The sequence below is a fragment of the Colius striatus genome, chromosome 15, assembly GCF_028858725.1.
Source record: "Colius striatus isolate bColStr4 chromosome 15, bColStr4.1.hap1, whole genome shotgun sequence".
NCBI classification, from domain to species: Eukaryota; Metazoa; Chordata; class Aves; order Coliiformes; family Coliidae; genus Colius; species Colius striatus.
Window position 1 is genome coordinate 6,575,995 of NC_084773.1, and position 25,109 is coordinate 6,601,103.

Genomic DNA, 25,109 nt, shown 5'->3' on the forward strand with positions numbered 1-25,109 from the left:
AGAGAGAGAGAGAGAGAGAGAGAGAGAGAGAGCAGCTGCCCCAGGGCAGTGGTGTGGGTCCCCTGTGTGAGCACGGGCAGCACTGCCAATGGAGAGGGCTCTGAGCTGCACGGGAGGGTGGGATGTGGACAGTGCTCAAGTGAGGGTGAGGTGGGGTTGCAGCATGGCTTCCTCTGAGGGACTCACTGGCAATGTAATCTGGCCAGAGGCCACCTCATGTGTCACACAGGAGCAGACAGGGACAGCTCTTCCCACCATGGGGAAAAGAGGAATGTGAAAACTAGAACAAGCTACAGAGACAGGTTCCCAGTCCATTGGGGGGACCCTCCAGCTCTTCCAAGGGGTGCCCAGCCAGAAGGCAAAGGGTGAGGGAGTGAAAAGTTCCATAGAAAGTCATTCAAAGAATTATAGAATATAATCACAGAATGGTGGGGGTTGGAAGGGAGCTCTAGAGCTCATCCAGCCCAACCCCCTGCTAAAGCAGGTTCCCCTCAATCAGGTCACACAGGAATGTGCCCAGCTGGGTTTGGAGACCTCGCAAGAAGGAGACTCCACACTCTCCCTGGGCAGCCTGTGCCAAGGCTCTCTCACCTGCACAACAAAGAAGTTTTTGCCTTAAGTGGAACTTGTGTTCCAGCTCATGTCCATTACCCCTTGTCCTGGCACTGGACACTACAGAAAAAAAAGTGTCGCGCCATCCTCTTGACACCACCCTTTAGGCACTTAGCAGCGTTGATGAGATTTCCCCCTCAGTCCTCCCTTCTCCAGGCTGAACAGCCCCAGGTCTCACAGCCTTTCCTCAGATGCTCCAGTCCCCTGATCATCTTGGTGGCCCTGCACTGGACTCTCTCCAGCAGTTCCCTGTCCCTCTTGAGCTGAGGAGCCCAGAACTGGACACAGGACTCCAGATGAGGCCTCACCAGGGCAGAGTAGAGAGGGAGAGGAGAACCTCCCTCAACCTGCTGCCCACACTCTTGGTGCATCCCAGGCTGCCATTGGCCTTCCTGCCCACGAGGGCACATTGCTGGCTCATGTGTGTTTATTACCAACCAGCACTGCCAGGTCTCTCTCTGCAGAGCTGCTCTCCAGCAGCTCACCCCAGCCTGTCCTGGTGCAGGGGATTGCTCGTCCCCAGGCGCAGGACGCTGCCCTTGCCCTTGTTGAATCTCATGAGGTTCCTGTGTGCCCAGCTCTCAGGCCGGTCGAGGTCCTGCCGCTCGTGGCACGGTGTGGTTGAGCACTCACCGTGGAAGTGCAGGTCGGTGCACACAGCCTCCCGGTGGCACTGCCCGTTGCTCTGCAGACAGCGGTCCATAGGGGGCACAGCCTCCTCCAGGCACTGCAGCCCGTCCCCGACGTAGCCCCGCTTGCACTCGCAGCGCCGCTCGTTCTGCAGCACACAGCAAGGCTGGTGTTTGCGGGACTGTGGCCACGCAGACGCCAGCTGGGGATCCTTGTACCCCTGGCAACGTGGGGCTGAGCCTTCAGAATGCCTCCACAGCCTGCTGGGACTGTGACAGAGCTACAACAGGCTGCGTGGCCTCTGTCGTACCCCTGCACCCGACTGCACACCGATCAAGAGAAGGTCACATTGAACCCTTGTCACATGCTGTGTGAAAGACAGCTGGGCTTCAAGCTACGTGGCTCATGATTCTTGCAGTACATCTTTCTCCCAGTCCCATCTTCTGGCCTGCAGAGAGCAGCTCTGGTTCCTCTGCAAAAATGGCCAGCATCGTCCCCAAACCAGCCCAGAAATGCCACAATTGCCTTGGCTCATGCCCCTTACAGGAATGGGGTAAAATGGCCTCAGCATAACACAGCCAGGCACCAGGCTGAGGGCATGGCCCCTGCCAGTAACAGGGGCTATTGTCACATTACTGCCCTCCAGCAGCCTGAAGCATCCCACAGCAGCTGTGGGTGCAGGGGATGCACTCATGGGCAAGGGCTGTGCTCAGGGGGCATGGGATGCGTGCAGGGGTCAGGAGCTGCACTCGGGGTAGGAGCTGTACTCAGGGGTCAGGGACTGCACTCAGGGGCTAGGAGCTGCACTCAGGGGCAGGGGATGCACACAGGGGATGCACTCAGGGGGCAGAAGCTGCACCGGGTCAGGGGCTGCACTCAGGGGCTGTGCTCGGGCTGCACTCAGGGATCAGGGGCTGCACTCGGGGGCAGGGGATGCACAAAGGGGATGCACTCAGGGGAAGGGGCTGCACTCAGGGGCTAGGAGTTGCACTCAGGGGCTGCTCTCAGGGGCTAGGAGTTGCACTCAGGGGTCAGGGGCTGCTCTCAGGGGCTGTGCTCGGGCTGCACTCAGGGGTCAGGGGCTGCTCTCAGGGGCTGTGCTCGGGCTGCACTCAGGGGTCAGGGGCTGCTCTCAGGGGCTGTGCTCGGGCTGCACTCAGGGGTCAGGGGCTGCACTCAGGGGCTGTGCTTGGGCTGCACTCAGGGGTCAGGGGCTGCTCTCAGGGGCTGTGCTCGGGCTGCACTCAGGGGTCAGGGGCTGCACTCAGGGGCTGTGCTCGGGCTGCACTCAGGGGTCAGGGGCTGCACTCGGGCTGCACTCAGGGGTCAGGGGCTGCACTCAGGGGCTGTGCTCGGGCTGCACTCAGGGGTCAGGGGCTGCTCTCAGGGGTCAGGGGCTGCGCTCGGGCTGCACTCAGGGGTCAGTGGCTGCACTCAGGGGTCAGGGGCTGCGCTCGGGCTGCACTCAGGGGTCAGGGGCTGCACTCAGGGGTCAGGGGCTGCTCTCAGGGGCTGTGCTCGGGCTGCACTCAGGGGTCAGGGGCTGCACTCGGCGCTGCGCTCGGGCTGCACTCAGGGGTCAGGGGCTGCACTCGGCGCTGCGCTCGGGCTGCACTCAGGGGTCAGGGGCTGCACTCAGGGGTCAGGGGCTGCACTCAGGGGTCAGGGGCTGCACTCGGGCTGCTCTCAGGGGTCAGGGGCTGCGCTCGGGCTGCAGGGGCCGCGCTGACTCACGGGGCCGGTGCTGATGCAGCGGGCGTGCTCGCTGCAGTCGCCGTTCCTGCCGTCCGCGCAGCGGTCTATGGGCTCGCAGACGTGTCCGTCGCCTCGGTACCCCGCGGCACAGGCGCAGGACACGCTGACGCCGCGCTGCGTGCACTCCGCCTGCTCGGCGCACCCGCCGTTGTCCTGCCCGCACATGTCCATCACTGCGGGGACCGAAGGGCTAAAGGTGAGCGGCCGCCCCTGCTGGGGTCCCGCCGGCGGGTGCCCGCCCGCTCGCCCCGTGTGCCCCCGCACCTGAGCACGTCCTGCCGTCCCCCTCGTAGTGCAGGCTGCACTCGCACAGGTTGCCGGCGCGGCACACGGCCTGCGGGTGGCACGGGGGAGAGCAGGTGGGTGTCAGCACTGAAACCAGAACGCACACGGGTTAGAATGATCCGAGGGGCTCGGCTGCCTTTCCAGCCTCTGCCTCAGCCCCACGCTCCCCCCTCTCTCCCGCTGTGCTCCTCTGCAGATGCCTTACCCCAGTGCAGGGGGGTTGGACTAGATGATCTCTAGGGGACCCCCGACCCCTACCATTCAGGGATTCTGTGGCAGTTACTCTATCAGATACAGCTCAGGCCTTCTGAGCTCAGGGACTTGCTCATGGTCCAATGGAGCTTCCCTCTTCCTCCTCCCCCTCACCACCCCAACCCTCAGCACAGACCAGCCCTCGGAACGAGCCCCGCGACTGGGAGCTCCTTTTTGGAGCTGATCCTGACCAGCTGCTTGAACAATCCAGCTACTGGATGGCTCCTGGGAAAGCAGCCCCATGGCACCGTGCCCAGCGGGCGCTGGGGCCTGGCATCCCTCACCCAGTCTGGTTTCGCAGCGGTCTCCAGTCCAGCCCTCTGCACAGAAGCAGAAGCCGTCTCCATGCAGCCCTCCGTTGCAGACCCCGTTCTCGGTGCAGTTACACTCTGTGAGGGTCAGATAAGAGCACTGTCACAGCATCTGCCTCGGTGGCAGCGGAGGGCCAAGCTCAGGCCATGGGACAGGCACACTTTTGCTCCTGTCGCTGCCAGCACCAGCCCCCAGCTGTGCAGCATGTGCCCTTCCTGGAGGAGGGGAAGGCTCTCTGCACCCACAGACCACCACTGTGCCCTCCCCGTGGCACTTCTAGAGATGTGTTTTTCACTCTGAAACATTCTTGGAGAGCCTGTGAGGCCTGGCTGTGGATGGAAGGATGGGGAACTCCCTTTTCCTTTGCCTCACAGGCCACAGGTCCGTGCTGAGCATGTCCCAGGAGATGCTCTCTCTGTGCAGGGTTCAGCACAATTTATGGATCTGTCCCCCAGAATGCATCTTCATGTTAATTACATCTCACAACACATCCTAATGCTTTTTTTTGCCAGACTATGTCTTTGGCCTTGGGGCCTTGGCACGAAGGCGAGTGATCAAACCAGGGGCTGCACTAACAGCTGCCAGCCCAGAGCCCAGGGAGGGCTGTCCCCAGCCCCCGAGGCCTGGCCTGAGGCTGTGGGGACCATCAGAGGTCAGCCCAGCACTGACCCCTTCTCCAAGCAGCCCCAGGAGCCGCTGCCACCCCTCGCAGCCCCTGACTCACCTCGGCAGTGGGGCCCGTACCTGCCGGGCGCGCACAGCTCGCAGCTCGTCCCCACGAAGGCCTGGCTGCAGTTGCACGTCCCCGAGCCGCCGACTCTGTCGTCGCAGGTGCCGCGGTTGCTGCACGGTGCCTCCAGCCCTCCCGGGCACGCTGCAAGTGTGTGTGTGTGTGTGCCTCAGTGAGGCTGCCGTGACTAAGTGCCCCTGTGTGGAGGGGAGGCAGAGCCACGGCAGCTGCGGCTCACAGAGCTGTGGAGGGAGTGCTGGGGACACGCCGTGACAAGAAGCCTTAGGAACGGGGCGAGGGGCACAAGTTGGGCATAGTTTCTGGACTCTCTGCTGCAATGTCCTGTGTCTGTGCTGGCCTGCCCCATGGTAAGCTGGCAGCAGACTCCTCCAGGGACGTGAAAGCTGCCCATGCACAGAGTGAAGAGGGCAGATGACAGGGAATGGCTGCACACTAGAAACCTCTTGACGGGGGTGAGTGACACATCTAACAGCCACCCTCAGCAGCCCTGTGCCCAGAGCCCTACACGGCACAAGCGGGTCCACGAATTCCCTGTTGTGATACAATCCACATGCACCCTCAGGGATTGTCCCCTGCGCTCTCCAGAGTCTGGGGCTCCCTGCCTGGGGTTTTGACCCCTCCTTCTCCAGGGAAGCCCATTCACAGACACCAGACCTCTGTGCTGAACCAGTACTGCTGCCTTCCCACAGGGCCGGGCCAGGGGGGACGGGCTCACGTGGCTCCTTACCCCGGCAGTCACGCCCATAGTGGTTGGCACAGCACTGAGGGACCCACTGGGCCGAGAAGCAGCTCCTCTTGCAGCCTCGTCTCAGAGGCCCCCTGGAAGAGAATTGTCTCCTGAGGGAGTCCCAGGGGGAGGGTGGCCAGGACGGCCGCAACAGGGAGTTGCGGGGAAGCAGAAAAGTGTTTCTCAGCAGCTGGTTCCCGTAGTACTGGCAGCTCTTGGATTCCCCCTGCGAGGAAACAGGCACATTCACCATGTTGGTCACTGACATCTCACTTTGACTTTTCTTGTGCCACTCAGTTTTATAACATGTTAAGAGTGGCTTTCTAACATGCGATGGGGCTGGTGGCAGAGGAGCCACAGATGTAGCTCAGGGACATGGCAGAAGCCCAGCATAGAGACAATGGGTGATACAGTGAGAGCAGGGTACCCCCACCACCCCCCCAGGCTGCTCACCATCTACCTCTGGTCTGTGCCCACTGGCTAGACTGAGCTTGTTTGCCATAAAGCACCCAGAGAATCTCAGTGGTACTGCAAGGTACTGCAGCCCCTGTCACCCATATAGGGACTGACCAAGCAAAGACCACTGGAGCTCTTGACCCCTTGTTGCTCAGCCCAGCTCCTGCCCCATGGGACTGCGTGACTTGGGGCAAGGCACACACAAAGCAACTGAGCTAAGGGACATGCCACATACAGCTGAGCCTTCATTCTGTTGCTAAAACATGAGGGGCCCGTGGGTATTGTCATCAGCTTCCTAACAGGCCTCCTTGGTGACAAAGCTGTGAGCTTTACCCGTTGAACGGAGCCAGCAGGGCAGGGTGGCTCGAAGCCACAGAGTCCGCAGCTCACTGAAGATCTCTGTGGAGGGGAGAAAGAAACCTCACAACAACTCGATACTGGCTTCTGCCTCTCAGCTGCTCGGAGCTTGGCTGAGGAAGAGCAGCAACCCTCCCCACGTCCCTCTTCCCAGGCATGAGGCTCAACAGGTAGCGCAGATCCTCATTGCAAGTGCTCACCTGCAGCTCTGCAAAGATTAACTCATCGCACCGAGATCCCAGATCCGGTGGCTCCAACAGCCTGTCGATGCCGTGGGCAATGCCCCCATTGAATTCCATGTGCCTCTCGATGATGGTGGCATCGCTGTTCCCCACCAGAAGCTCCCCCTACCAGAAGAAGAAAGCAACTTGTGATCCTGGCACATCCTGGCCACACTACCCAAAGATCATCCTTTTTGGCTGCCATGACTTCTCAGTCACCCCTTGTGTCCTTGACCACCCTTCCCAATTGCCACTTTTCACGGCCTCTGTCCATGTGACACGTGCTCTGTGAAGGACACAGCACACATCATGTGGTTGGCTTTGCAACCTGGTCATTGTGAAGTGCACCTGTAGGTACCACATGCCAACATGGAGCATTAGTTGCCCTGTGGCTATGCCCAGGGACAAGTGCTCAGTGGAAAGCAGAGCTCAGCGTGGCCACCACTCACCACGTGTGTTTTGCTGCAGCTGAATGAGACAATGGAGCCGTGCATGGTCCGTATGGATTTGACTTGGGGCACATTGCCAGCAACGATCTAAGAGGGAGAAAGAACAACAGTGAGAGGCCAACACAGGTAAGTAGACCCTGGTTCTGCTCAGCTGGACTCTTGCCTTGTTCAGCTCTCTACAGACAAGAGCCTGTTTGTGAGCCCTGTGTGAGACTATGGGGGGATGTGGTCTCCTGAAGAAGCTGACAACAGAAGGTTTCAGCTCAGCCACACTGCACCAGAGGTTCATGATGAAGCAGTAGTTGCCTTAAACATTCAAACAGCTTTGTGTCTTTTTCAAGACATCTAATACACTGTGTGCTCTGCAGCAGCAAGACATTGGGCAAGTAACCACAGGCACCACGTGTGGCCTCAGGAGTCACATTTACCTTTGTGTCCCTGATCATGTGTGCTTTGAGGTAGGAGGCCAGCACGTCCCGGTGCTCCCTGCGGTACAGCCACTTCTGCCTTTCTTCTGGGAGGGCATTAAATGCAGCATCTGTGGGCCACAGCATGGTGAAGGGTCTGTGCAGGGGGTCACTAATCAGGGGAAGCAGCTCTGCATCCTGTCCGAGAGAAGAGGGGATACAAAGAGAAAGCCACAAGCCCAAAGTGAACATGCACATGCACACACCACCTCCCCACAGAGCAGCGGGAGGCTGGTCACTCACCTGCAGCAGCTGGCTGTAAATGGTGTATCCAAAGGCCTCTGCCACATCTGTGATATTTTGCTGCAGAGGGAAGAAAAGAAACAGCCATAGCTAGGAGGTCCCACTCCAGGACCTGGGACAGCAATGCAGACCAGGAAGAAGACAGTTAACAAGTACAATAGCTAAACACAACATGTTTCTCTCTGTCATCAGGGCTGGAGGTAATGGACATAAGCTGGTACACAAAAAGTTCTACTTAAACCTAAGTAAAAGCGACTTTACTGTGAGGGTGAGGGAGCCCTGGCCCAGGCTGCCCAGGGAGGGTGTGGAGTCTACTTCTCTGGGGGTTTCCAAACCCAGCTGGGCACGTTCCTGTGCCCCATGATTGAGGGGAACCTGCTTTAGCATGGAGTTGGGCTGGATGAGCTCTAGAGGTCCCTTCCAACCCATTCTATGCTTCTATGACCATCATGCTGGTGGATTTGGCCTGGCAAGTGCTGGCATTCAGCAGCTGTCACTTTCCTGATTCATCTTGGGTAGATGCTGCCATGGGAGGAGCTGGGATGAATTTCAGCACTTATGCTGTGCAGAACATGTATTATTTACTATAAAATACAGGAGTGATAAGCTCCTAGTGCTTCTTTCAGAAGTACCAGCGAGATGTTGGTAATCTCCCACTGCAATGTGCTCTGCACTGGAAGAGGAGTGTGATGGCTGACATGGGACATGGTCCCCCTTCCTGCATCCTCTACTGCGCTCCCCTAGTGATGATTCACAGTTCTGGTCCCAAATATTGCTACACCACAAACACTGTCACCTTCAGAAGCCAAACCTGTGCCCTCAGACCTGCCACACAGCCAGGGACAGGGAGCCTTGGGATGAGGGTGGAGGACTTCTCAGGGGCAGCACTGCCAGAGCTGCTGGGAGAAAGATCCTGGCTCTGTCCTTTCCACCATGGCACAGCCACTGCTGCAGCCTTACCCGAGAGGTCTTTGAGATGTTCCCATGCAGCAGGTCGCTTGGGATGAGGATCTTGTCGATGAAATGAATGATCCCATTCACACCAACGATGTCACTCACGACCACTTTGGCATCCCCATTAAGATAGATGCTATTCTGAGAGAGAAGGGAAGTGGGGAGGTATCCCACCTATGGCACTGCCCTGTAAGCCATCCCCAGGCCCTGGGCAGGCCACCTGCCACAAGCACAGTGGAAGGGAAGGGAGCTGTAGCACAGAAGTACCTCTTTCACTGTGATCTTTATTTTGTAGCCAGATAAAGATGTAAGGGACTCCTGGGCTTCCAGGTCGCTGGACAGCAGTTTCTGGCAACCCACCATGTGGTAGCGAAGCAGGTCCCGGAGGAGATGTCTGCTCCTCCACTCTTCAAACTGCAGACACAAAACGAGTTCCCAAGGGGGGAACTTTGCCTTGGGAGGGTCCCAGACCCGATGAGGGAGGCCTGGGTTGCCCAAGCTCCCCCTGACCCATCCCTGCAAGAAAGCCCTTCCCCCTCCACAAATGCAGTGAATGCACAAAACCATGAAACCTTTGGGGAATTTCAACTAGGTTGATAAAAGCAGCATTCAGGTCCCCTGATGGAGGCCAAATGACCACATTGGCCTTGAGGAAGTGACACCCAGGATGCATGGCCATTGGGAATTGTTCCCATTGAGTGAATGGGGGGACCATGGGAAAAGGTGGTGAGCAGGGCTGTGAAGCTGCACAATGGGACTCCTGAGTGATGGCATTAGGATGTTCCACTACACTGACACCAGAAAGCTGTTGGTCAAGAACCTGTCAGGTTCACAAGGTCATTAATGTCTCATGTCTCTGCTTGCCTCAGACATCCCACTTATTGGACTAGAAGGAAGGGACCAACGGAGGCAGAGTGGCATGGCCTAGGGCACAGAGCAGGAATAAGGGATGCTGTCATGTCCTCACAGATGCCAAGAAGCCTTGCTGTCCCTAACAGCCATAGGTAAAAAGACCACGAGCCAGGGGCTCCAGTAAAGGTCTCCTCAGAGCAGCAGTCATGTCCACCTCTGTCTCTGTAGTGAGCCAGCAGTCAAACCTCTGCTCTTACACTGATGGAGAATGGGGCATACCTTTAACCCTCTGCAGTGCAGCCCTTTTGCTTCAACTCATGGGGCAGAACAGCCCCAGAGGGGACATTGCCACAACTGGAGCTTGCCAAACACCCAGCAGCTCTTGGAATGGCAGGACACTTACTGTTGTTGTGTTTCTTATGGAACCTGTCTGTGGGATGAAGACAGTGAAAGGCCCTGCCCCACTGAGCTCCTTGATGTTATCTGCCTGTGGTAGAAGAGCAGAAGAGAAGGTAGAAGAGAAGGGAAACAGAAAACACAGTTCCAGTTAGCAAGACCCTTTGCAGAAAACACTGCATGGGATTTACTACACAGATACAAGGATAAAGCTGTTTGTCACTAACCTGTAACATCTTAAAGAACATGGATGCATCTTCAATCCTTCCAAGCTCCTTAAACAAAGGGAAACAGCTGGAGTTAGCAAAATCCCTTCCACTTGCTCCTGGCCAGTCAGCATGGTGACCTCCTCCTTCCACCCCAGGCCACTCTCACCCCAATGAGACACCGGTTCTCCTGACACACCATGGTGATCTTTCCCTCCCCACCTTTGCCTGCACTGAGGCCATGGGTGATGTGAAGGTTACAAAAGCAGGCAGTGACCTCTGCCTGGACCATGCATGTTGCAGATGCTGCAAGATGGAGCAGAGGAATTAAAGCTGGCTGCTTCTGCAGCAATTGGCTCATAGGTTTAACTGTCCCTGTGCTCATGGGACACCTCAAGTGCTTTGCAAAACATCCACTTTAACCTCACTGTGCTGCCACTACTCGTACTGGGATGCTGTCCAGAGTGGCAGATATAGGCTTGGCAGAGCAAACCCCCTCTTCCTTACCACACTATCCTTCACTAAGAGCAGAAGCACCAAACTGAGTCCATCTCTTTTCTCGTGGCTCTGCTTGGGCATGACAGCTTTTGTCTGCTGCTACCAGAAAAGGTCACCAGTTTGCCCAAGGACAGCTTCTGAATTGGCAACAAAGCTGGAGGCAGATTGCTGCCCTTCAGACATGCAGTCCCTGGCATGGCCACAGGGGACACCTGCCCTGACCCCACAGACTGGCAGAAGTGGGTTCCCTTGGTAAAAAATAAGATACCTCCCATTTGCTTGTCATATCACGAAAATAGGTCCCTGGAGGTCTGGGCAACGCTGCTGCAGAGCATCAGTGCTGACAGCACAGCTTTCATTTTGCTGTGATTCTCTCCCCTCGTTGGGATCCCAATCACACCTACAATTTATGGACAGCTTGCCTCAGAGCACCTGTCTCTACTCCTACACCACACACATGTCAATATGACACTACAGATCTGTTCACCTGCAGCTTACGCTTGGAGGTTTGCCACAGGGCCTGAACACAAAAGATGCTGCACATGCTTCTCACCTGATACACTTTGCCACGGCAGGTGAAGCCATCTCCAACACTGTGCCAAGAGCAGGAGCAGTTTCGAGTGCCAGGGCCTGTGTACTTGCAGATCCCAAAAGGACTACAGCCTCCGTTGTTCTAGCAAGGAAAGCAAAAGGCTCACATGGAGGGGCACCACCAACAATTTGAACAGCCACTTGCATGTGGGACCTGCTAACTACACCCAGCCCAGTGGGATGGAAACTTCCTCCCATCTGTCTAGTGCCTTAGAATAAACTTCCCCCAAATCCTCAAGGGCTTTTCACCACCAAATCCTACTGTGAAACAAAACTTTTGGAACCCATGGTGATGACAAAATCATGCCATGATTCAGAGACAGATTTTGACATGGCAGCAACACAGTGAACACTGATTATTTTAAAGCTTTTGAGCATGTTCCACACAAAATGGATGCAGAGAAACAAGCCCATGTGTCTCCAACTCTATGTCACTGTTTCCACACCGCTTCTCCCACAAGAGGGAGTGCCAGGTGGCCGAGATACTTGCAGGTCATTGCAAGAGGCAACAGAAAGGAAACACAGCAGGAAATCCCTTTGGTATGTGAAAAGGCAAGACAGCCAGCCCTAAACAAGCAGGCTAACCCTGTTCTTGCTGTTAACTGTTGGGAGAAAGAGACATTTCAAAGCTCTGGTCTTCAGCTCTGGTGGCAGCAAAAGGCAGATATACCTGTTCACACAAGTTGATGGGGTTGCAATGGCTCACACCGTCCCCGCTGTAACCTGGGAGACAGTTGCAGGCAACCTGGAGGGACAATAGATGCTCAGTCTGAAACTTGGACCCAACAGGGAAAACACACCATGGCCCAGCTGGATGGAATGCATGTGGTATAGCACCCATCACTGCATTCATGAATAACCATGCTTGTGTCAACAACAAATACAACCCCAGACTGCCTCCGGCCTCTGGCCAACAGAAGCAGCTGCTTGCAAGGCAACAGCAATCTTTTCATGCCCTTCCCAGGTGACTTTTCCATGTGGAAGGTAATAAGCACAAGGCAGCAGACTGGAATGGATTGTCTCTGAGAATTACACAGCTGTGACAACATCCATAATACTATTGCCCTGCAACCGCACTCACACACTCACCTTCCTTGGGCCTGTTTTGATGCACTCAGCGTTGGTGTGGCAGCCCCCGTTGCTTTCGAGACAGAGATCAATTTCTGCAGCAAAACAAGAAAGCCACATTACTGCTGAGGGCTGCTTGAGCCAGCTGGGAAGTGGTGACCCAAAGAGGTACTGGGAAAGCAAATGGCAGGACCTTCCCAGCTTGGGAAACATTCTGGTGGAAAAGGGACTTGTGATAGCAAAGGAATAGGGTACAACTGCAAATCCCATTGCTGTCACATGTGAGTCTGAGTTGGGGTAAATTCCATGCTTGCCTGGGTGTGCTCTAAAGCATTATGAGAGGACTGGCCTCTCCCACAGCTCCAGCTTCATCTCAGAGCACCACTGAGGAGACTGCCCTCACTCTCTGCCTCTGGACCTCTCCATGACACGCATCAGGGCAAGAAACTTGTCAGGGCTCTTTTGGTTTGAGATCAAAACACTGGTTTGAAGTCATTCAGTGAGACAGGTGCCAAGGGCAGTGTGGGATCTCTGCCCAGTTTTGAGTGGCACTGTGCTGGGAGAGTGCTGGGCACTTCACTAATCATGCCATGTAAGTACACGTGTACACATGTGTGTGTGCATACACCTCAAACAAAACCAGAGAGGCAATTAAATAATGACCAGCCAGCAATTAATTGCTTTGAAAGAATCACTGTGTGAGCAAAGTGAAAGGAGAATCAAGTCATTCAACACTTAGAGCTTTTAGTCTGGAGTTCCCCTTTGCACAGATAATTCCTCAGCAGTGTCCCCAAACCACGCAGGAGCACTCACCCATGCAGAGAGTCCCATCACCAGTGTAACCTTCCTTACAAACACAGGTTCTCTCTCCTGGGGACACTTTAGTACACACAGCATGTAAGGAGCAGCCACCATGATCAATGGTGCAGGGATCTATCTCTGTGACCACAAACAAGAGAGGAACAATCAGCTCAGAGCATCTGGGAAAGGTGCACAGTACCAGAATGATCATCTTACAAGTATTACAACATCTTATTAAGATCCTTTGTTTCTCACTGCAACTGTGGGTCCTTTAAAGGCATGGGGCCTCATCTGGATCTGAAAGAGGCCAGCCCAAAAGTCATGCTGAGTCCCCATATTGGACTAAGAAGTCTTTCTGCCATAGCATTTGCTCACTGAGGACTAATGCTCATTTTGGCACAACTGCTGCACTGCTTCCACCTTGCTGGCATGGCCAGCAAATAGGAGGTGCTCAGAATTCCAGGGAATCGAAGCATCCATGTTCCAGGGATTCATGGCCAACATTCTTGTATCTTTGCCACCACTTCTGTGACATCAGAACTAATATAACCCATTCATGTGCATCTCTCTCCACAAGCCCTGCTACACTTGCCTGCCTCTTTATCCCTCTCTCACAGGCTTTAGCAGCATCAAGAGTGTCCTGTGTATAGCTCCAGACTGGAAAACCTCCCTGTCAAAGCATGGCAGAGTTCATGGTGGATGGCTGAGAGGAAACCGGTTTCAGTGATCTTTGCCCCCATCAACATCATGCCCTTTATGTCACAAACAAACCCCTTGTCTTTGTGTAGCTTCAACAGATGTTTGCAAGCCTTGAATCTTGCCCAGGCTTGCTGGACATACCTGTGCAATGGGTCCCATTCCCTGTGTATCCAGCAGAGCAGAAGCACTTAGGTGAGGAATCTGTGGAACTATTGAGGCAGCTGAAACAAGAAAGGGAAAACCAATCACTGACAGCACCTCCTGATTTGCCCAGCCAGTGGGAAATGCTATACAAGTCTGGAATATGTAAGGTAGAGACCACAACAGCCTCAGGAGGAACATGCCTGACATTGGTGTGGATTTCTTTACAGCACCAAATACTCAAGTATTTGCATCCAGGCACTGACATCACACCTCACACAGCACACCTTCACCATGCCCATCTGCTTCTGCACAGTACAACAGAGATAGCTGAGTCCAAGTACCAAAAAAGAGGAGACCAGATAGTGGCTAGAGAAGGCAGCAAGAGGAGTCATCACAGCCCATCAGCCTATTAACTCCTGGTCTGGAGCAGACAAGGTGGAAAGAGCTTGTAAATGGCTGGTTGGTTTGCTCCATGAATAAGGCAAAACTTGGATTCTCTGCTTTCTCCCATCCATATATGCAGAGTGAACTTGGAATGAATTTATGCTCACACAGACAAAATCCTTGGGGGAACTCAATGCAGCTTAGCAACAGAGTTCCTAGAATGGAATTGACATTTATGCATCTTTAATGAGTCAATGCCTTCTCCCAGCCCTCTGCAAAGCCCTAAACACAGAACCAGCTCTACATGAAACACAGACAAACACATATTGGCTGCTTCTGAATGACCCAGCCTCTCAGCTCTACTTACTTGGCCATTTGATGGCAAGTGTTATTGCACAGGTCAATCTTGATCCCTGCAAAAGAAAACCCAAACGTGACTTTGGCATTTTCCATTCAGCACTTGCTGGGCTTGTTTCTGCCATCCAAACAGGCTCCCTGCCACACTTGTGGGGCCTTACTGATGATGGGACACCAGCAGTTACACTAACTCTCCCATCCTATGTGGCAGCAGGAAAACCTCACGGGATTTACATTTTGGCACTTTGAAATAGAGTAAATTCATCATTCTCTGTCTGAGCTCATGGTTTAACTTGGTCCTGTCTACGTGGCCCCCACTCTGTTGGGAATGAGGCAAGGACTGAAGGGTTTTACCCCTTTCAAAGCAAAAGGATGACATTTTTCATGCTTTACATTCACACTGGGCAGGACAGCTCCACTCCATTTCCATTTCTAAATGCCCCCAAAGCATTTGGCTTCACTACAAAATCTTGGTGTGCAAACCTTTAAAATCCCAAAGTATTTAGGAGTTCAGGATCCTCCTCACCCCAATGGGAATCAATCCCAAATCGCAGGAACAACCATCTTCAGCATATTACTTTGATGCACAATGACAGATTTACTGAGAACTGCAGACCACGGCCTGAGCTCACCTACATCAATAGATCACACAGATCTGTGAGCAGAAAGAGCAACCCAACAGACACAACAGGGCCCTTTGGAGGCTTCAAATCAAGCTCTGTCAGCTCCCTTGGCAAGTAACAGGAGTCGTGGCTGATCCAACCTATCTGGGAGCTTCCATCTCCCTCTCCCAGGGCAAGGAGCAGCTCTTGAGGTGCCTCAAATCTCAGTGGAGAGAGAAGCAGGGGATGTGCGTTTCTCTATGTGAATTTCACCCACATAACTCGAGGGCTGGTGAGCTGTTGGGGAAATCACACTGCGAATGTGTGCAGGAGCGAGCTGGCACTGCCTGATAGGCCTTTGAGGGGATGCAGCCGCTGCCACCCTGCTCGGCTAACACAGAATCACTCTGGCAGCTGAAGAGGTTCACACAGATTGCTCTGCCAGAAAGGCACCGTTGCCCCTGGGCCCCGTCTCACTCACGTACTTTCTTGGCAGGTGGGGCCCTGCCAGCCCGGGAAGCACCGGCAGCTCCCATCCCCTTGCAGGCCGTCGTGGCAGATGCCGTTGTCACAGGCACATTCTGCAGGGGAAAGGCACACGCTCAGCACTGCCAAACCAAGCAGGCCTCACAAGCACGGTCCCGCTGCCAATTCCCTCATCCCTCATCTTGCTGCCATTTCACTGGCTGCATGCACTGCTCCTAATCCAAGGTGTTAAAACTGCCATAGATAAACTGTCACAGGATTATCAGCTCTTTTCTCCTTGCTACCAGGCCCAAAAACTCAGGAACAGACCACTGGCCTCTTGTGAGACCTGGGGCTGCTTAGCCTGGAGAAGAGAAGACTTAAGGAGGGACCTCATCCACATTTCTAAGTACCTAAAGGGTGGATGTCAGGAGGACACTTTTTTCCTGTTGTGTCCAGTGGCAGGACAAGGGGTAATGGACATGAGTTGGAGCACAACATGTTCCACTTAAACAGGAGGAAAAACTTCCTTGGTGTTTCAGTGAGGGAGCCCTGGCCCAGGCTGCCCAGGGAGGGTGTGGAGGCTCCTTCGCTGGAGGTTCCAAACCCACCTGGGCATGTTCCTGTGCCCCCTGGTCGAGGGGAACCTGCTCTAGCAGGAGGTTGGGCTGGATGAGCTCCCTTCCAACCCCCACTGTTCTATGATTCTGTGATTCCACTTTCTGTAGGCTGGGTGGCAGCAGGATGAGCAGCACAGCACAGTCAGTTCTGCCTCGGTTTGAGGATGAAAAATGGGGCCACTCTTCTGGCTGACCACAAGTGCTCACTTCCACTGTCCCTGTCTCGGTGTCCTGCCAGCTGTGCACTGGTCCCAGACATCTGGGATACTTCTTCCCTCCCACCTCCCCTTCCAAGAGCTGAGTCGTGGCCACTTTTCTCCCCCTGCAAGCAGGATGGTAGCGATGAGCTGCAATAGCTGTGTCACCTGCTTTGCAGTCCGCTCCGTACCGGCCCACTTCACACATTTCACAGGCGGTGCCGTGGAATCCCTCCAGGCACCGGCACTCCCCGCTGCCCTCCATGCCGTCCTGGCACTCCCCGTGCCCAGAGCACCAGCGGCCCGGCGGCCCTGGGCACATCTCACACATGTGTCCGTAGTAGCCGGGGCAGCACACGGATCTCTGGAGAACCAACAAGAACAAGTTGGGCTGAGCTATCCCGTGCAGCACAGGCAAAGTACAGCTTTATGGTGGGGGCTGAGCTATTCTTTTGACTATGTGATAGGCAGAATGCATGAAAGGCCAAGTGTGTGCAAGCAGCATGGAGTGAACCCCTCAAACGGGGTGCCTCACATAAAGGTCCACACTGTCCTTGAGCAACACTGGCCTTTTGTGAAGTAACACAAATGTTCAGCCCTGTGCCTGTCCAGCCCAATCTCCTGCCTCTGTCCCAAGTGTGTTCCCACCAGTGAGATTTTCTGGCTCTGCCAGAAGGTGATTTGGTTCAGAAGCCTGATTCAACTGCCCTCACTTCTTTCTGCATCAACCCATTGGATATTAGGAAGCACTTTGTCACCAAGAGGGTTGTTAAGCATTGGAAGGAGCTGCCCAGGGAGGTGATGGAGTCACCATCCCTGGAGATATTCAAAAGACACATAGATGAGGTGCTGAGGGATATGGTTTAGTTCAGTGATGGACCTGGCAGTGTGAGGTTAGTGGTTGGACTCAATGATCTCAAAGGTCTTTTCCAACTCTAATGATTCTATGATCCTGCCCATGGAGGGAGGAAACCGTGATGGGACCAAGTTGGACCCCACAGATGAAGAGAAACATTGTCTAACAAAGGGATGCAGAAGTGCCCAGTGAGGTGCAAGTGCTGACTGAAGCTGTGCATGTGAGTAGTGTGTGTCCAACTCCCTCTCTCCCTCCTCTTCAGTTTCCCATTCCCACTAATTCCCATTCTCATTTCCAGGGAGATGTTTCAATACCTGTAAGAGCTCAAACTCACACAATTCTGTCTTTTACCATTTCCTCTTTGTCTTCTCCCAACCACACATTTTCACAGAACTGGTAGGGGCCATAATAGCTGCAGGACCTTCTGCTCCTGCCTTTGGTTCAGCTTCAATTAGTCATCAGTTATTTGGGAAGGCACACGCACAAGCAAGATACTATCACTCATGCCTCATTTCCTTAGGAAACCAGACTACAAACATTCAACTCCTTCCCTTCCTCTGCAGGATAAAACCCAAAGCAACAATCTGAAAGCAGCTGACCACAATCCATCACCGTGCAGACGTTTCCTCGGGTCTGGGTTTTCTCCAGTGCCCTCTGTCTCCAGCATGGAGAACGACTCCCAGCGAGCCCACTCTCAGCTACAAACGCAGCCAGGACTTTAGCACAGGCCGTATTTACATGTCTGTCTTTCCAATATCCACCTTGGTTTTGTCACAATGAATGAGGCAAATGCTTTTTCTTACCAGAGAAACTTTTACACAGGTGAACTGGCAGCCAAGTATTCCTGCACCGCCAGAGCGCAGCTCACAGCGAGCGAGATTCTTGCTTCCTGGCAACTCCTGTGGATAGAATTGACACAGCTACAGATAAAAGCTACTACAACATTTATACAGACATTGTACATTTTGGTGCATATGGCAGTGCTCTTGTCTAACACAGAAATAGTGCTTTTTATTCTACAGGAACGGCCTTAAACATTTGGACTTACAGACCAATGAGGCATCCCTAGAGGGGAGGTCTCACACAGAGACACTGTTTTGTTAGCTGCTGAACCCATGGTACACACATGAATGCTGAGAAAAAGTCATTGGAACATTTTTGGCATACAGCAATAAGACCTAAGAAGCCAGATGTGGCTGCTAGGTAATCCAGAGCCAGCATGGAGATGAAATGTTTAGCCCTTTTTCTCTCTGGAAACATTTGTCATCACTCACAAACAAGCTGCAGGCACAACCAGTCCATCTGTGCAAACAAATCAATGCTCCAGGCTGGGAATTGCTATTGGCACCCCTAAACTGGCTTTCCTTGATGACCATATCCAAAGAATATAAGATGAAATAAAAGACATTTCTTATTCTCTCCTAGGAGAGGAACCCCCCCCCCCACACACACATCTGCAGTGTCTAAAGGCTCCTGACATTCAGGCCAAGCCTGGTGCCAGCTCTGCAAGGAGCCTTATGGTTCATGGTTGTGTTCTTCCTGCCTAAGCCTCCCTTGGCTTCTGCTGTCTCTCACAAACCTTCCTACTGAACAACCCCAGAGCACTCAAGGACATGTTTTTTTTCAGGTTTTGAGATGACAATTGTAGGGCAATAAAAGGACATCAAAGCACTACCTGAGATGTCACACAAAGCAAAGACTCACCATAAGAACTGATCCAGGAGGACACTTGATCCCCTTCTCACACTTGCTGCATCTTGACTAGGGCAAAGAGAACAGGACAAGTCACATGTGTGCCCTCTACCCACCTCACACCAAGACACTGATCTTGAATTACAAATGGTGCTGTACAGGCTGCTGGCTGGGACAAAGACAAAGACGGATTTATCTCTGTGTCTCAAAACACCAAAAGAAGAAAAATTGCGATGCATGGCCCTCAGATCCTGGCTGCTATCAAAGGCCTCACATGAGGTCTTATTCCTGCACTCCAGTGATGTACCCAAGGTCTTCTTTCTGCACTCCAGAGACTGTACCACAAAACAAAGCAGAAGACATCACACACTACACTATTGCTGGGTCTCTGAGCTGGGGTAGGGCTCCCTGTAGACCTGGAGTTCCTTCACACAAGGCTGCAAATACTTTTTTCCTGCTCTGTAACAAGGCAGGTGTACCTCAGCCTGACCCTGCAACCTCCAGATGGCCAAGAGCCCCAGGACACATTCGGGCTGGCCTTTGAGCACGACTCCCAGGCAGATCACGACATCTCCTAGGGGAGATGGTGCTCATGCCATGCAAGAATTGGGCTGGATTCTCCCTCCACAGCTGAGTATCTGGGAGTCCCTGTACCAGCCTGCCTCATGGCTGGCACTGTGGGAGAGCCCCAGCAATGGAACTGAACACGATCTGCACAAGGGCTGCAGATGTGCTGCACTAGAACTAAAGAATCTAAGGCTATGAGGAGCCAAGTTTCCGTGCTGCCCCATTTCACACGAGGCTTATCTGGGGTCAGACCACAAGCTGCTGTTTCATCAGTGTGGAAAAGACAAGTTAAGTTTGGTTCAGCAGGTGGAGAAAAGCTGTGAGGTAGTGGTCAGCTCCTTGGGCATCACCATTACCTTTTGTATGGTGGTGGTATTGGCAGTGCAACGATTCTTCTGTATCTGGAGGACCTGTGAGACTCCAATCAGCATGCCATTCTTTGTCTCCAGAAACTTTCCATCCAAAGGAATATTATTGACAAACTTCTGCAAAGGAGAAAGAAATGGCTGAGATTATAAGCTCTGACTCCTTTTGCATGGATTGCTTAACAGGATCAGTCACAGCAGGCAAACTTGTAAGGGTGCATCCAGACACCAGCCTTACAAAGGGATAGGTCAAGCCAGATCCTCAAATGGCAGAGCAGTCTTCCTCCCTTACCTGAGTGCTGTTTTGATAAAACATTAGCCAGTAGGCAAGCCCTAACATGCTGTTCTTATGAATTCCACTTCTCAAGTCCATAGGCAAGAGCTTCTCTCCCAGTACAACGTGGTACTGCACTGTCTCCTTGTCCTAAATTAACAAAACACCCAAATGTCAGGACACTGTTGACTTCCTAGACTACAGTTCAGTCAGAGATATGGCATAAGAATGGTTCCTAAGCACCTGTAATGACCAATTAAACCCACAGAGCCCAGCAACTCCCTACCACAGATGACTGGTCACACCTGATTACTCTGTTACTGGATGAAGCCATAAATGGTTTTCAGAACCTTTTGAGAGACTGAAAATTGCCACAGATATGCCACAGCCAGACAGGAAGGGGAACATGTTGTATAATCTATGAGCTGTATAATCTATCTACATGCAAATCTACTCAGAAATTTGCATTTGGAGTCCAAATATTCTTTTCAGATCCCGCTGCAATACCCAAAGAAACCCTCTTTCCTCTCTGGCACGTTCCTCCCTGCTTTTAGCATCAGATATGCTTCTCCTCTCCATGCTCAAATCCTCTGAACTCTGAGGTTTATGATCTGATAGTGTACATGTCCCTGCACTAACCACAATACATACTCAAACTGTAAGCAAGCAGTGAACTTACCAACTGTGTCACGTTGGCAGCACGGCAGTACTCCTCAATGGAATTATTTCCAGGAACAAAGACTGTGTATCTTTCAGAGGACTCAATTTTCCCAATGAGCTGGTATTCCTAAAAAAACACAGTAAGATCAGCAATTACACTTGTACTTGCTAAAGATCAAGCCACACATGAAATCAATTACAAAGAGGAAATGCTTGAAAATGGGATATACCACCTCTACTTGGTCACACAAATCTAGCTGCTTCCTCCTCCTCCTGGGCTGACATAAGTGCAGCCCTCCTTTTCCTCTAGGTTTCTTTGCCCTGCACAAGCATGAGAGCACCTGCAGCAGACAGGTCATTTTGTACAGCACTAACATGCCAATAATACAGAGATCTAACTGTAAGTATCTAACTCTTTGGCTGCTCAAAAGAGCTTTCCTAGAAGACCCCTCATGAATGGTAAGAAACAGGTGGTCTCTCTTTCCTCACCAGGCAGGCCAAATTTTGGTCCACCAGTCTAGGTTAAGGTGGGCATTTGCTCCAAAGACTGTTCTGACAATCACACCAGTGCTCACCTCAACTGCTTACCTCTAGCAACTCCCTGAATATGCTGAATGAGGCAACTGTCTCGAGCTGTTTTTGCAGACCTGGAGGACTTGGTGGGATATCTTCTGAAGGCAACAAAACCTGTGGGAAAAGCGAGTCCATAAGCAAAGTTGGGCAAGGGGCTCTGAGGGAAATCACACTACACTGCTGTCCTGCTTGCCAGAAAGGCAATTAGAAAAGGCCTCATGTTACTCAGTTCTGCTATAGCCTTAACATTTTTTTTCAGTCAGCCAAGAGAAGAGGAACTCCCCTCCAGCTTGCCCTGGAGACAAATATTTTAAACACTGCTGCACAGGAAACATCTGTCAGGACCTTATGACAACCAAATATATTTTTGTCATCATATCCCTTCCTAACTGTCCAGACATGTATTCCTCCTTGGTCCCACCACAGCTGCTTCAACACAAACGTGCTGCAGTCAGTGCAGCCTCTCCCAGGGTGGCAGGTATTGACATACCTGACTGAGGACATGCAGAACGCCGTTGCTGGCGGGGATGTCGCTGACGACGATACTGGCGTTCTGGATGGTCACTATCTGCAAAAGCATCAGAGGGAGAAGCAAAAGGCTTAGAAACTGCCAAGCAAGTTCCAGACAAATGTATTGATCATTTGAGTCGATGGGTACAACTTTTGAGAGATGTGTGAGCTGGATGCAGCAGCTCTTGAGCAGTATGATTTGGTAGTACGTAAGAAAGCCTTACGCCTCTCTGGGTGTTTATCTGCCATCTGGTCTGTGGGTTGAGGGTGGGTAATTCTGGCCTGTCATACTTTTGGAGCTTTTCACCAGTGAAGATGCCTTCGAGAAAGTGGGCCCTGAAGAGAACAAAACAGGTGAAGTAAAGATTAGGGCTCTGTTTGTAGCAGCAGGAAGGTAAGACCGCACCACCCAACATTCACGCCTCTCACATGAAGTAGTTAATCATGTGGAGAGAATGATGGAGGCAATTAGTTGTCCTGATGCCCTCTGCATCCATATGACAGGGGAAATCTCTCTCTGCAAATAGATGAAAAATAAACCCACTTCCCATAGCCTATTATCTGTTATTCCCATAGCTCTGTTATCTTTTAAATGTCTACTAAATTCTGTGCCTGCTAGATATTTCATCTTGCTACTGTATTTATCTCAAGGTAAGTCTCTGTTGGCATTGTACAAGCAGAAATGCAGTTCACTGCACTGTTACTGATGTCTTACATAATAAAGCAAAAGCAGAAGTCTCCTCATACCTGACTAAAAATGGCAACATGGAGGGGGTCAACCAGAAATCTTTTTCAGTCTTGCTCAAGTTTTTGATAGATGCCTCTGACGGCACCAGGACGGTGACATTGGTTCCTGCTGGGATGCTGAAGAGAGATTTCTGTTGTCCAAAGCACAAAAATGAACAAATAAGACATGCCACTGCCATATCTATACCACAAAGAATACCCAAACAGTCACCCTGCTCTTGCACTCATGTGGAAGGGACGTGCAGAAGGACAGCACAGGCTGAGCAGCACAGCAGGCTCTCCCAGGCACAGCAGGTAAGTGCTGTTGGCAATTCATGAATGCCACAAGTGGTTTATCCAAAAAATGGAAAAGTTGCTGCCCTAAGCCCTACTTTTATATTTCAATTAATCTTCAAACCCATTTAATCATATCCATAAATCCTTCCAAACCCTCAATATCGGTTTTGGGGGAGGAACCAAGATTATTCCTGGCAAAAGCAATGTATGCAGGACTGGTAAGCTAAAGATCAATTAGGTGCTGTACATGCTTCCACAGGCTTGCTGCAGTCTGCAGAGTGTCTCTGGTGTTGCTCTCCTGGAGACAGGGAAGCAGTAACAAGAAATGGAATAAACATACAGTCTAACTGCTCAAACCATGCTCTTCTACTGGCTTTTCTTTCCCTTCAGTGCTACTTTACAGGGGTTACAGACGATACAACCATGAAAATTAAGTGTAACACAGCTCTGGCTTCCTCCTGTCCCAGTAACAAGGCCCCCAAAACACACTCATGTTTGTATCAAAAACTCCAGAGCTTTTCTACATGCCTGCTCTGTAACAATTTCATCTTCATTGTTTTTCTCTAATGCAAAAGACAAATGGAGTTGTCCTTCCTCTAATAGCAGCATTCAGAGAGACTTCACTTCTACAGAACTTACCCAAGTGGACATCCCATGGCAGTTCTTACCTTAACCCAGTCGTAGAAGCCTGCGAATTGGGAATTCCCGGCCAGCTCCTTCCAAATAGAAACAACAGAGAGGTCATCCCTGCTGAGCACTGAGGCTGCAGGGCTGGGAGACCCAGGGGGAGGCAAAGGAGCCCTGTGCAGTATAAAACCTGGCAATAATGGCTTAGACATTCTCCTCACCTTACAACCATTACAGACACTCCTAAACCCAAACTTCAGCCATTAAAAGAGTTACATTCCCAGATAAACAACTCATGTGCAGTTGCTCCTCTTTACCAGGGACAGGGATTGAATCCACAATGGCTTTTGGTATTTCTAGTGACAGAACGTGGTTCTATCAGCTCTGAAGTACTTTCCCAACAACAAAGAAAAGATGACTTATTGCACAGGACAGACAGGGTGAAGCAGGTGAGAAACTGCCAATGGTTTCCTTGGCAATAATTGGCATCACTTCTGTCCCTGTGGCCTTGGAACACACTCGTACTGTCAGGCTTGTGCTGGGAGGAGGAGTCAGCTCAGGCAACAGAGAAAAAGAAAGTGAGAGCAGAGCTGTTTCTCTTCAATCTCAAGACAACCTCAGAGTTTTGGTTTTGACTCACTTTTAGAACATCCCCATAGCATGTCATGCCATCCCCAATGAAGCCTTCAGGGCATGAGCAGGATCTGTCTCCTCCACCAAGGGGTACACACACCGCCTGCAAGTGTGAGGAGAAGAGAAATTAGAGAGCAAACACAGTTTATGCAGTATTACATCTATCTAGGAACTGAATTCTGGCCTTCCATGGCCTGGGCTAGAGGAAAGCACATAAGAACTTTCCTCCTGTTTCCTCTGTGGTGGAACTGAATGTATACCTCCTGTGGCTAAGCCTAGGTGACAGCTCACAAAAATCAGAAGACACACTTTTATAACACCTCAGTGACATGTCAGTAAGACGACAACATAAAGCCTCGCAATTCTCTCAATGCCATGGTTAAAAATGCTCTGACAGGGAGCAGAGGAACCTCTGCTGCCATGCCAGCCTTGAGACAGCTCTTCAGCTACTCACCAAGTCATGGCAGCCACCGTTGTCCATGAGGCATGGATTGATTGCATCGCAGTTGTAGCCATCACCAGCATAACCCCTCTTGCAGACACACTTGCTCTGCAAGAAAAAGACATTTCAGTTTTATAGACCTATCAGAGCACCCTCGTTTGCTACCCAAAAGAGGCCTAAGGCAACAAAACCTAGTCTCCATTTATTTTCCCAAGTTTTCTTCCTGGTCTCTCAAGATGTGGAAATGTGCAGACAGTTCCTTAGCAGAGGATCATCCTCTGCTCCAGCACACACACTGCCTGCCTACTCAAGTGCATGGATCCCTTGCACTGCTTGGCTGGGAGAGGGGTCACTTGAAAAGGATGGTTTCTCTATTTCCAGCTTTTCAGTGAATGACACAGACTATGTGAATGGCAGAAAGAGAGGTTCATTTCAAAGCTTCCTGCTTTTAAGATAGCTAGGAAAACACTTGCACACTTCACCTCATTAAATTCTGCTAAAGATTTGGCAGCTTTTCTCAGCACATTGTCCAATGC

The 25,109-nt window shown here is 52.0% G+C and overlaps 1 protein-coding gene across 1 annotated transcript in view; it reads right to left on the reverse strand.

The window, feature by feature from the left end:
- The window catches only part of STAB1 (stabilin 1), a 61,114-nt gene that overhangs the window by 3,872 nt on the left and 32,133 nt on the right, over nucleotides 1-25,109 (reverse strand). The window contains exons 27-61 of the mRNA XM_062008753.1: nucleotides 24,586-24,681; nucleotides 24,139-24,234; nucleotides 23,540-23,587; nucleotides 22,596-22,726; nucleotides 22,073-22,184; nucleotides 21,829-21,906; nucleotides 21,354-21,452; nucleotides 20,785-20,892; nucleotides 20,124-20,255; nucleotides 19,823-19,951; nucleotides 18,912-18,968; nucleotides 18,011-18,106; nucleotides 16,520-16,715; nucleotides 15,555-15,650; nucleotides 14,478-14,523; nucleotides 13,724-13,803; nucleotides 12,896-13,021; nucleotides 12,104-12,177; nucleotides 11,685-11,759; nucleotides 10,977-11,096; nucleotides 9,947-9,994; nucleotides 9,727-9,810; nucleotides 8,739-8,885; nucleotides 8,478-8,612; nucleotides 7,518-7,577; nucleotides 7,236-7,412; nucleotides 6,808-6,894; nucleotides 6,338-6,484; nucleotides 6,114-6,179; nucleotides 5,325-5,550; nucleotides 4,571-4,720; nucleotides 3,819-3,923; nucleotides 3,262-3,369; nucleotides 2,977-3,170; nucleotides 1,246-1,390 (exon numbers count right to left, since the gene is read on the reverse strand). Of these exons, the coding sequence (XP_061864737.1) occupies nucleotides 1,246-1,390; nucleotides 2,977-3,170; nucleotides 3,262-3,369; nucleotides 3,819-3,923; nucleotides 4,571-4,720; nucleotides 5,325-5,550; nucleotides 6,114-6,179; nucleotides 6,338-6,484; nucleotides 6,808-6,894; nucleotides 7,236-7,412; nucleotides 7,518-7,577; nucleotides 8,478-8,612; nucleotides 8,739-8,885; nucleotides 9,727-9,810; nucleotides 9,947-9,994; nucleotides 10,977-11,096; nucleotides 11,685-11,759; nucleotides 12,104-12,177; nucleotides 12,896-13,021; nucleotides 13,724-13,803; nucleotides 14,478-14,523; nucleotides 15,555-15,650; nucleotides 16,520-16,715; nucleotides 18,011-18,106; nucleotides 18,912-18,968; nucleotides 19,823-19,951; nucleotides 20,124-20,255; nucleotides 20,785-20,892; nucleotides 21,354-21,452; nucleotides 21,829-21,906; nucleotides 22,073-22,184; nucleotides 22,596-22,726; nucleotides 23,540-23,587; nucleotides 24,139-24,234; nucleotides 24,586-24,681 (3,874 nt within the window). The remainder of the gene's footprint in view (nucleotides 1-1,245; nucleotides 1,391-2,976; nucleotides 3,171-3,261; nucleotides 3,370-3,818; nucleotides 3,924-4,570; nucleotides 4,721-5,324; nucleotides 5,551-6,113; nucleotides 6,180-6,337; nucleotides 6,485-6,807; nucleotides 6,895-7,235; nucleotides 7,413-7,517; nucleotides 7,578-8,477; nucleotides 8,613-8,738; nucleotides 8,886-9,726; nucleotides 9,811-9,946; nucleotides 9,995-10,976; nucleotides 11,097-11,684; nucleotides 11,760-12,103; nucleotides 12,178-12,895; nucleotides 13,022-13,723; nucleotides 13,804-14,477; nucleotides 14,524-15,554; nucleotides 15,651-16,519; nucleotides 16,716-18,010; nucleotides 18,107-18,911; nucleotides 18,969-19,822; nucleotides 19,952-20,123; nucleotides 20,256-20,784; nucleotides 20,893-21,353; nucleotides 21,453-21,828; nucleotides 21,907-22,072; nucleotides 22,185-22,595; nucleotides 22,727-23,539; nucleotides 23,588-24,138; nucleotides 24,235-24,585; nucleotides 24,682-25,109) is intronic.